The following is a 12,360-nucleotide window of genomic DNA, read 5'->3' on the forward strand; positions in this document are numbered from 1 at the left end:
TATATATATGTATATATATATATATATGTGTGTGCATATATATATGTATACATGTATATATACATCTATATACATGAGCTTTTTTCAGTTTCCATCAATAGAAATATATATAATATATATATATGCATATTTCCATCGTCTGACAAAGAGGACTCAGTTGTTCAATCAACTGAATTATCTGCTCTTTGATTTAACCTGCAAGTAGCTGAATATTCTACAAATATATGTACCATTAGCATAATTCTCAAGCAGAAGCAATGTGACACAGTGTATGACAAAGCTGTACCTTTTGAATTACCCCCCATAGGACAATTCCCCCCCCGATGACAACTATCACCTAGGACAATTACCCCCTTGGTTAATTACCCACTTTTCAATATATTAAGAAGTCTTAAATCATCATCTGTTGTCCTCAGGGGCAGTTATTGTCCATGGGGAGTAAATGTTCTAGACTCTTGAAATGTATTATTATTAAAATGGACATTTGATATCTTGTGAGTGAGTAAAACTACAAGTATTTCAGAGGCACCAAAATAAAATGTATTGAAGTGTTGAGAAGATTAGAAACCAGAAATATTGGGAAGTAGGATATGGTAGACATGCAGAATTAATTTACAGAAAAAAAACAAAAAAACAAAAAAAAAAAAAAAAAAAAAAAAAAAAAAAAAAACAAGCATGAATAATACAAGTCTGAAAAGTAATCCAATTTACATCAATAATGTCATCATGATTCAGCTGAATTCCATTGGGAAAAGGAAACAGAAGGGAACAAAACTGTAAATTGTCAGGTGACTGTTCAATTAAATGAATATTAGTGTAAAATTTATTACTTTGCAATCAGCTAACAGACATAGATAAAGCTGTAGTGGAAAACATCAACATGTAAATCTGAGAGGAAAGGAGATTTGAAAAAATAAATCAATTTATATTTTTAGACATAATTTTAAAACAAATCTGCTCAATTCATTTTTTTTTTGGAGGGGGGGTACATGTAGAGCAATCTATTAGAAAATAATACAGCTTGGCTAAAATAAAAGCATGGTTTACAAGGAATATTTGTTGAACAACTTCAGATATACTGATATATTTGGTGAAAGTACTACTAAAATTAAAGAGAAATATGAAATATATTTAGATATTTAGCAAACAGTACATAAATATTTAGTTAAGGTATTTTAATAAAAAGTTAGGATAAGAGAGAAAGAGAGATTAGGAGAAAGAGAGAGGAAAAGAAATAAGAGATAAGCATTTGTAAGTGCCAAGTGAAACAGGGAAGAAGAACAAGCCTGAAACTATTAGGTGAAGACATAGCAGACCAAGCTTATTGAGTTTGAATTTAAATTGAAGAACAACTGGTACAAAGAATGTTGAATGCCAGGCCAGTGAAGAAGACATTATTATTCCATGTTAGAGATATAGCCAAAATGATAAGATGGAGAGATGTTGGTCTCAGGGACAATTACTGCAGGTTTTAATCTGAGTACAGTATTATCTGGCAATTGAAAGTACCAATATGTTGGAAGTTATATATCAAAGAAGAGAGAGAGAGAGAGAGAGAGAGAGAGAGAGAACTGTAAAGGAGCCTCAACTCTGATGTAATGACAGTAGAAAGGAAAAGATGACATAGAAGTTTGGAGACAAATAAGTGAAAAGAATAGGAAAAAGAAATTGGAAAGGAATTGAATAGAAGAAAATGGAAGATAAAAGAAGTTTAGATAAAAGGGAAATCCCTGCAGAGTAGAGTGAAAGATTCTATGAGTAAAGAAACTCTTCATTGAGTGAATAGAGGATGTTAACATTGTATGGCAGTGTAATAGACTATTCCAGTATAGTGAGGTGGTGATTTTGTAGTCTGAAAGCCATGGAATATTGAATAAATTCTTGCAAACTGTTGATTTTGTGTTCTTAAAAAATTGCCATTGGATTTTTAGCAACAGAAATAGTTTCTATTTGTTCTAAACTGAAGGAAAGACCATTAAAAGTTCTTACTGGATATTTGAGAAAGAGGAAACTTGTGTAATAGCCTGCTCCATATCACTCATTTTATTTATCTGTCTTACATTCTCTAAGTTAGTGAATAGATTGACAAAAGAGTTTTAATATAAATATTAATGACCATCTCTTTTTATAAAATTTCTGTACAATTTGAGACATTCAAATTTACAATGAAGAAATGGACTACTTTTTAACATATTAAAAACATTTCTGAAATATACTGTAGAAATTTTTTACACCTTAATTGATTATTAACACTAAATTAAATCTATTTATGTAAATAATATTATATATATATATATTATACAGATTAAAAAAAAATCAGTCAGCCATGCTATAAAATCAAGGAAGCAGACAAAACATTGATTTCACAATATATTAGTGTTTATCTTTTGTATATTAGTATGTTTGTCAAAATTTGTTAGTAAGGCATGCATTATTTTGAAGCAATCCAGTTTACAGCTATCTGAAACTTGCTCAATCTGTTTTCAATGAAGCCATAGTCAGACTGTCAAAGGTATGTTGCAATAGTATTGTCACCTTGTTTACAGTAGTAGGTAGGAATCCTTCAATTTTATGCTTCAATTCCAGAACAGAAACAAAACATATCAGTGTTCCATTATTACATTGTTCTTACTTGGTTCATAACTACTCTGCTTGTTGATAAAGACATCCATTATTTTGCGAGTGCTAAAGAGAGGATATAAATCTGTGACTATAGACAAAAGCCCAAAATTTATCCATTTAGTTAATTGACTGTTAACAGCAACAGATATACACCACTTTTAAATTGTTACTCTTACAAAATTTTCTTTAGACAATATTAATATAATAATGAGGCATTCGAAGAAAAATTATAACTAATATGTAATGATTTATTTTTTAAGAATATCTTTGTTCTAAACTTCATTAGCTGTCTTGCTCAAAATATAATTTAAAATATATCAGACCACCTGAATATTTTAGATCTTGTAAGCAGATATAATTAATTAAATTGTAATTTTTTAATGATTGTTTTTAACTAGTTGTTAGCATAATTAATTAGTCTGTGGCAAATATTTTATGCCTAGTAATTGATGGACAGAAGGGAAATGACAAAGATTTCAAGTTGGCAGAAAACTTGGACAGGAGAATATTAGGGTGAAGAGAACCATTAGATTTTGTACTAGTGTCTGCATTTCTGATGAGGAAGAAGTCCCGAGCTAAGAACACATGATTCTATTATGCATTTTAAGAGTTAAAGAGACCACATAATGTAGCCTGGTTAACAAGATATGTGTTTAGAACAATAGTTTAAACCATTTAGGACGGTGATAGAAATAAGGTCAGATTGACTGAATCCATTGAGTATTTTCATTTACACCAAGTAGGTGTCTTGTCAAGGCCTATTTACTTTCAGACCACTTCACTTTCTCATGGCCATTGAGCTTAGATCAAAATCAAGATGTCTAGTATGATGATGAGCTGCTTTTCTGCCAACCCATGCTAAGTGATATATTAAAATAAAATGATCAGATATTAAAAGCTGAAGTGCAGTAGAATAAGCTACACATTATACAATTATCTACTTATCTCATTACAGGAGTGCCACTTCGTTTCAGAAGCTCATAATTTTCCAATAATTTTCCAATAATGAGCAGTTTTGTTTTTCTTATTTAGATGGATAGTTTATTAACACTAAGTATATTAAATACTTTAAGCTGATGTATTGAAAATGATAAATATAGACACAAAGAATCAAAGAGGCTACAAGGATTGTAAAAATTAAATGTTAATGTTTTACACTAGGATAACACTAGACATTTGTAGTAGAGGGTGTATAGTCAACATATGTATATTACTGATACTTTGTTTATCAACCTCTGAAGAATGAGAAGTAAAGTTAACACTGACCAGTACAAAATGACAACTCAATATTTGACTGGTATTTATATTACTGATGAGAAAAGAATGTTTGGACCAAGAAATGTAAAGAAACATAAAGACTTCAAGGCACAGTTTGGCAGGATGAATTTTTGCACCTTTACCATTCTTATTTATTAAATGGTAAATTCAAGAAGTGAAGAACAACTACATACCAATTAAAGATGGTGTAGATCATGTTAAAGATTCATCTTTTAAGGCAACACAAGACAGTGACTTACTATTCAAACTTTAGAACTTATGAGAAATATTTGACTCCGTATCTCAGCTTGCTGTGTGTGTGTGTTAGAGAGAGAGAGAGAGAGAGAGAGAAAGAGCAATAACTATATTGCACTAATGATTAAATAATAATACTAAAAATTAATAGTGAAAGGTTAGGTAAAATGCTATCAAAATGCTTATTTTTAAACATTTTAGGAGTAATTCTTTTTGTAAGCTGGTTTGTATCAAATATTTCAATAAATTTAGATAGTCTCCTGAATTTTTTTGACCAGTTGTTCTTTCCATTAGTACTGTGTGCCTCATTTTAAGTAGCAAACTCCCTTGGTAGGCACTCTAAAGTAATGAGATGGAAGGCTCTCGAAGTTATTTACTTACTAAGAAAATGAAAAAGAAAAAGCAAACAAGCAAAAAAAAAAAAATTGTAAAGATTAATAGTGAGAAAGATTGAAAACTGGCTGACATATTACTTAATGTTAAGTTATTTATTCCATGGCAAGAGACATAACCTCACTATATGCTCTGGTGTACTAATTAGTAAATTTTGATATCTTAAAAAAATAATAAAAAGCAAGAGAAGGGGAAGGAGAGTGATAGAGCTATGTGTATTTTTAGAACTTACCAACTGGTATAGGATTGTTGGAAGAAGAAATAATATCTGTATTAAGGGCAACAGTATTATTATTGTCTGTGGGGAATGAAGACAGACCAGTAATCACATCTTGAGTACCATTATTTGATGACTGAACACCATGGAAATTGTGCACAGCCACCGTTGATACAGCAGCCATGCTCTCAGTGGTTTGGGAATACGAAGAAAAAGAAATGGTAGGCAAAGGTAAAGTCTGCACCACCTGGGGGCTTATAGCTAGGTCTGAAGAGGAATGGCTATCTGTAGTGACAACGGTGTCCCCACATCTGCTGGTGGAGATACTGAGATTAGCCACTGCTAGCTCACAATCACCTGACGACGACGATGAAGCACCTACTTCTTCTGTCTCTGTCACTGAATCTGAAAACAAAATGGTAATCTGAGTCTGGAGATATTTTAATGTTTTATTCATTTTGTAAAATTGGAGTATTTGGAACATTAGAGTAAAAAATGTTTTGTGAATTCAAATAAACATGGATTAAATTCACACACACACATATAAAATAGATTAAACAATTTTCAAAAAATCAAATTATGGAGATAAATTCAAAATATAAACATAAAAATACAAATATAAAAATATAACAGAAAATAAATATATAAAAAACCTTCAGAACATTACACTTATACACACACACATATATATAAGTGTGTGCATGTTTGTGTGTGTAAAAATTATCTACTGTCCACTTTTCCATGCTTGTTAGAGACTTTCTACAACTGGATGTATTTCTCCATAACCAAACATGTTTTCAAGGAATCATGGAAGACTAAAAATGGACAATCTCACTTGTATGGCAATGATGTTCATTTATAACCATCAAGCCACAAAGACACATGTATCTCTGTGTTATATCATTAGTTTGATACAACTTGTCTAATCATTACTGAATTGCTTATTCTTTATTTTCATACATAATATATAAACATTAATTGTTTATTCCTTATTTTACAGCTTTGATAATAAGTGGTGAAAAAATTGCAATTAGTGCCATTTTATGCTACCTGTGGAAAAAAGGACTGAGTACAAGGGCAGCAATAAAAGAAATTAATGAAGTGGAAAGTCCAGGAACTGTTAATGAATGTGTGACAAAGATGCTTCGAGGAAGGTGGGAAGGTGACATCAGTTTTGAAAACAAACCAAGGTCAGGGAAACCTTCTGCTGTGAAAAAGGAGGTCTTGTTTGAAGTGGATGAACAACAGCCAAGCACAAGCACTCGTACATTGTCTGCAGAACTTGATCCTTCACAAAGTACCATCAACTGACACCTCCATAAGCTCAGTCTCACACCATCAGATTAACATATTTTTCAAGCCATGGTTCATTTCCTGCATGGATTGAGGTTCAACAATGTGGATGAGATTGAAAACAGGTACAAGGAGCTTTTTGGTACAAGCATGGAATTGAGCTTCTGGCACAACGATGGCAACAGACAATAGAATATGACAGGATGTATTTTGATGAATAAATGCTTTTCATAAGTAATTTGTTTGGACTATCAATTAAAGCTTGAAATATCAATTAAAGTTTTTGATTTAACCTGGTATATATACAAAGTAAAAACAAAATAGATTTAGTAATTTTTTTTGTTTGAGTTTTGATGATGAGTATTCAATCAAAAGAACTTCTTACTCATAGACAGAGTATTCCACAGATGTTTGTACCTTGAATGTAAGCCTTAAGAAAAGTTAACTTAATACTGTGAGACAATAGTAGCCCCTTTCAATTACATGTACAGTCCATCTGATGGGCTTCTAAAGAATTTCCACTAGTCTAGTTTCACCTGCAAGGCCAACGTCAACTCAAGGCTACAATCTGGCATCTCCTGACCTAGAAGCAAACTTCTTAAGCACTCTATCATGTCTGCCCACATTCATACATGCACAATGATGTTAAGCTCCACATTCACTTAGTGTTAAGTAGAACACCTACTTATCATATAACCTTCCCAAATGATTTGGTACCTACTCTAAGGATTAGGTGAATTGTGACATTTAGAATACAGAATGTTCATAAGACACAACAAAACATCTAGAGTAGATAAGTACATGGTGAAGGAAATCATTAAGTATTGTTCAACCAGCTAGAAAAAGCAGCCAGATCTCTCTACTGTTTCATAAAAAGAAAAGCATACAGGCCAGTGTAAGTCCTAGAAATACAAAATGTTTGGATGATCATGAATGAAATACCTATGATAATTGGTCTGCTAACAGGGACTAAATAACAACATGAGTTTACATCCTATGACCTGACTGGTGCACCTTATCCACTAGGATATTTTCCTTTCATACATCACATAGATTTCATAAAGATAAGTCTTAAGTGCTTTAATTAGTTTTGAACTTAATCAAACAGAATAAATTTTAAAAATCCAGATTTTGATTTGGAGGTTTAAAAATATATTTAAATTATCAACCAAAAATCTTCAAATATAAAACTGATCATGACATCAAATTGGTGAGAAAAATCACTTTAATTGTTCTTTAGAGGCTGTGCTTTTAGCCTTGCTTCGATGAACCCTAACACAGAGAGAGATCAGATCAGTGAGAAACCAGCCTTACTTTGGAGAGGATATATAATGGTTATAGGAAGTTTTCCAATGAAGGAAAACAAGGAGAACAGCTGTTCCTTATACTCTACATTAATTAGGTGCACTCAGATTAAAGTGCCTTGCTTAGCAGACACACCTAAATACTTGCAGTGAAAATTTATGAAACTATGAGCTGATGGTGGTTTTACTAACTTGTCTTCTTTTCTATTTTACCTCTTCCATGTAAACTAGTTTTGAAAGGCCCCACCTAATACACAGAGAAAACTCATTAACCAATAATTATTATATCAAGAAACATCTTCTGCAAGATATTTATAGCTGTAGTTTTTAAAAAATTTATTTATTAGTTTTCAGTTGTTTCTCTTTTATTTTGGTTATTACATTTTGGTGATTATTACAAATAAATTCCAAAAACAAATCCTGGCTAGAATCCAAGACCAATTCCTAATTTGTTAGTCATCATTCTGCAGGAAGGAAATGAAGAGTGAATCTCAGAGCTATGTAAATGGAATGCATTTGGGCCTTATCGTCTATTTTTCAAGATGCATCACACAATAAGTCTTTGCACGATTTGTGACAGTAACAGGAACATTAGACTAGTTGGAACAATTTAATGGATTTTGAAAATAAATTGTTTGAATAAATTTTGAACATTAAGCATCAATTAACAATGGTTAGCTAAACTATGTAAAATTGGTAAAATGTTGATTAAATATCTGAGATGAGTTTATAATTTTTCACATTATTAACCACTTTTAGAGATGAACCAATTTTTACAGTACATTGTCAGTGGCACAGCAAACTTACAACCATTAGTTTAGAAATACAAGTTCCTAGTTCAAATCCAATTTAGTCCTATAGACACTAATCACTGATGATTATTAGAGATAAAATAGTTGAAATGTAATGTAGATAGATCATCATCATCATCATCATTATCATCATCACCAGTATTTATCATCTGTTTTCTATGCTGGCATAGGTGGTTTTACCAGAGCATGGAAGCTGGAAAGCTGCACCAGGTTCCAGTCTGATTTAGCTTGGTTTCTATGGCTGGATGCCCTTCCTAATGCCAATCACTTTACAGTGTACTGGATGCTTTTTATGTGGACTGGCATGCAAGCCTTTTATATGGGCCAGCAAAGGTGCTTTCTATGTGGAACAGTACAGGTGCTTTTTATGTGGAACAGTACAGGTGGACTGGCATGCGGGCACTTAAAAAGCAAAAACCCCTTCAGCTGAGTGTGTGTGTGTGTTTGTGAGGGGGGGAACATTAACAATTTTACTGTGGTGGATGGATCTTCCTGAGTACAGCAATGCACCAGATATTTCAGTTCTTTGTCATCTCTTTTATATGGCTCAGCATTTTAAGATCGGTCTTCAATACTTCATCCCATGTCTTTTTGGGTCTCCCTTTTCCACTAGTTCCATCTAGAACTTCTATATGCAGCTGTATACATCCATATGCTTCACAAGACCAAACCAATGTAGTCTTCTCTCTTGAATACTACATCTAATTCCTCTTATGCCAAACTTTTCCTTCAATAGACTAGCACTCTGTTGCACTTGTACACATACATTACACATCCAGCAGAGCAAACTAGCTTCATTCCACTCTAACATTTGCATGTCCTCTGCATTCAGGGTCCATATCTCACTATTAAGTAGTGTTGTTGTTCGTATACATGCATCATACAATCTTCCTTTCACTTGCAGAGAGACACCTTTGGTTACGAAGGGAGGTAAAAGCTCTCTGAATTTTCTTCATCCTATTCTTATTGTAGCGATTACACTTACTGTAAATCCTCCTCCACTACTAATTAGGTTCCCTATGTAGCAGAAATCATCCACTACCTCTAAAGAGCCTCTGGGGCATTTGAAAGAATCAAGTTTCTGAGCATCTGTAGTTTTTTAAGGCTCCACATATGAAAACTACTTTCTCTGATAACCTTCCTATTATTTCAATGCACTTTTTAAGTGTCCATAGTTTGCATTGGGTACATCTCATGAAATTCCTGCCTGCACCTTTCCTACATACTGAGCAGGGCCATTTACCTGAAGGAAGTAGGGTCCTGTCTGTTTTCTTGCTTACTAAAAATTAACCTTAATATCCTTTGATTCCAGGTTTTACTACTACACCTCAAATTTCTTTTCCAGTTCTGATACATAAACTGCATTGAGAACAAGGTCATCAATATATAGCAGTTCCCGAGGGCAGCCAGTTTGGAGTTCCTCAGTTATGGTCTCATAGACAATGAAGAAAAAGAGGGGACTAAGAACTGAGACCTGATGAATGCCTACCTGTACACCAGATTCATCACTGTACGCATGGTTAACTCTTATTTTACTGAGAAGGCCTCTGTACATGGCCTGTACAGCTTTCACAAGCCACTTGTCTACCCCTAGCTTCCTCAGACCCTACCATATCACACATCAGGGTACTCTATCAAAAGCTTAGATATAAATATTTAAAAAAAGTTTCATCTTTAAAGATGAAATGAACAGAACAGAAAATTACAATAGTATTAATTAAATGTTTTTATGCCGTTGATGCACGACTAAGAGAGAAGTGAATAAACTAAGAAGAGTAAAGTAATTATAGTTGGATAACAAGGCTGTGCTAGTACATAGTATTGTTAGGACAACAGTATGTACCATGAGAGAAAGTGTTCAGTGTTCAGAATAACAAGGACTCTGTGAAAAATTAAAATCTGTTCATATCCATTTTTTTTCCCAGGCTAGCTTGGATTGAAATTGATTTTGAAACAGGCTTTTCCACCTGGATGCTCTTCTGGGTACCAATCCTTACTGGTTTCTCAAGTAAAGAATTATTGTATTTTTTTTTATATTTCACATGCATGCATGTATGTATGTATGTAAGTAAGCATGCAGACATATTCATGACAAGCATAAAACAGTTTCTGTCTACCAGATTTACAACAGATTGATCAGCCCAGAGTGATAGTAGACGGCACTTGCCCAAGGTACAGCACAGTGGGAATGAACCTGAAACCATGTAGCTGTGAACTGGACTTCTTAACCACACAACCATACCTGCACCTTATACAAATACATTCTTTTATTCTTTTACTGATTTCAGATATTGGACTAGAGCTGTAATGGAACATCATGTTCAAGGGCTTTAGTCAATTACATCAGTTAACTTTGAAGGTATACTAGAAATAAAACAATTCTATCAGATAAATTTTCCTAACATGACTGTCACCTCCAGGGCATGGACAATGCTATTTTTAATGATGAATTTTGTGCCACTGCAAATTTGGAGAATTTAGAGAGTGGTTTGAAGGTGATTTGGCCATTATTTCTATTATATAGAATTGATCTCACTGACTCATTCATACATAAGACAGTAGTGCATGGTTTCAGGGAAATTTGGCTATTAACTGGTCGAACTGCAATATAGAGGTCTGTTACATTAGTCCATATATATGTAAGACAATTTGATGTGATTTGAGGGAGATTTGGTTGTTATTTTAATCAGGTTGACATATGATGTAAAGGTTCTCTCAAAGTAATGAATGGAAGTGGGGACAAGAAAAAAACTTGGAATCTTTCTACCCCAACTCCCACCAGAATCTCTGATGTTCAAAACACTGAAGTCAAAAGAATTTTCTAAAAAAAATAATCATATAAAAAAAATATTAGAGAGGAAGTTGGATGACTTATTTACTTCAAAATATTTACTTGTTTATCTCAGTAATTTAGGAAATTTAAGTTATCTTTTTAACTATACCTCATTTAAATCATATGGTTTTATTCATTTTTACACTTAAGACAGCAAGAATAGGTTTCTGATTTGGCTACTATTTTTAACAGCTCTAGCAACCGCATAGTGACTCATACACAAACACATGTTTATATATGTATATGTATATATACATATATGTATGTATGTATATATATATATATATATATATATATACATATATATATATACATATATATATATATTTACATTCATATATATATACAGGGGTTGGACAAAATAATGGAAACACCTAGCATCATAATTTTGAAATATTTATAAAACCGTCAAAAGCTTGTTTATTTTTATGAACTCTGTGAATGTTTACATATACAAGTAAAGTAAAAATAAACCGAAAAATAATCCAGAATCCTTGTCCGGTACTGGATTGGTCCCAAAATCTAATGAGATTGTGCCAGTCACGAGGCCAAACATCTCTGAAAGTTTCATCTCAATCCATCCAGTGTTTCTTGAGATATCTTGTCCATGGACAAACAAACAAACACAACTGAAAACAATACTTCTGCCTTTGCTAAGTCGGAGGTAATAATAACAAGAGCACTCAGAGAGCACAGACCTCCACTAACCCAACACCAATGTCCTCTCAACGATTAGCCAGAGATAATTTTTAAAATGAGAATATCTGAAATAAACTTGACTGCTCTCACAAACGAGAATACTAAAAGTGAACCTGACCGCTCTTAAAAATTAAGTAAAGAAAATGGAAATATAATCCAGAATCCTTGTCCGGTACTGGATCGATCCCAAAATTTAATCAGTTTGTGCCAGTCAAGAGGCCAAACATCCCTGAAAGTTTTATATCTTGTCCATGGACAAACAAGCGATCAAACATGACCAAAAACAATACCTCTGCCTTAGCAAAGGCAGAGGTAATAATAATAATAATACAGAGTATCTCAACAGGCATGATAGAGCTGCACAATATATTCACTGGGTAATATGCAAGAACCTGGACTTGCCCCATGATAAAAACTGGTGGGAACACAAACCACCCCCAGTACTTGAAAATGATCACATCGCACTCCTCTGGAACTTCACCATTCAAACTGACAGAAAGATAGATGCAAATAGGCCAGACATCATACTGAAAGACTTCAGACAAAAATCATGCCTCCTCATTGATATGACTGTCCCAATCGATATAAACGTATCTGTCAAGACCTGCCAAAAACTGAGCAAATATAAAGATCTTGAAATAGAAATTAGCAAAATGTGGAATCTGAAGACTAAAA

At 33.1% G+C, this 12,360-nt stretch overlaps 1 protein-coding gene across 8 annotated transcripts in view; it reads right to left on the bottom strand.

Moving 5' to 3' along the window:
• Positions 1 to 12,360, bottom strand: part of LOC106869710 (phosphatase and actin regulator 1) — a 389,302-nt gene that overhangs the window by 62,873 nt on the left and 314,069 nt on the right. For 7 of the 8 annotated variants that reach the window (XM_052970519.1, XM_052970514.1, XM_052970517.1 and 4 more), the window contains one exon: positions 4,760 to 5,149. The exons of the other annotated variant lie outside the window; for it this stretch is intronic. In XM_052970519.1, coding sequence (XP_052826479.1) covers positions 4,760 to 5,149 — 390 coding nt within the window. The remainder of the gene's footprint in view (positions 1 to 4,759; positions 5,150 to 12,360) is intronic. 8 annotated transcript variants of the gene reach the window in all.

This window comes from Octopus bimaculoides, chromosome 9 (genome assembly GCF_001194135.2).
Source record: "Octopus bimaculoides isolate UCB-OBI-ISO-001 chromosome 9, ASM119413v2, whole genome shotgun sequence".
Lineage (NCBI taxonomy): Eukaryota > Metazoa > Mollusca > Cephalopoda > Octopoda > Octopodidae > Octopus > Octopus bimaculoides.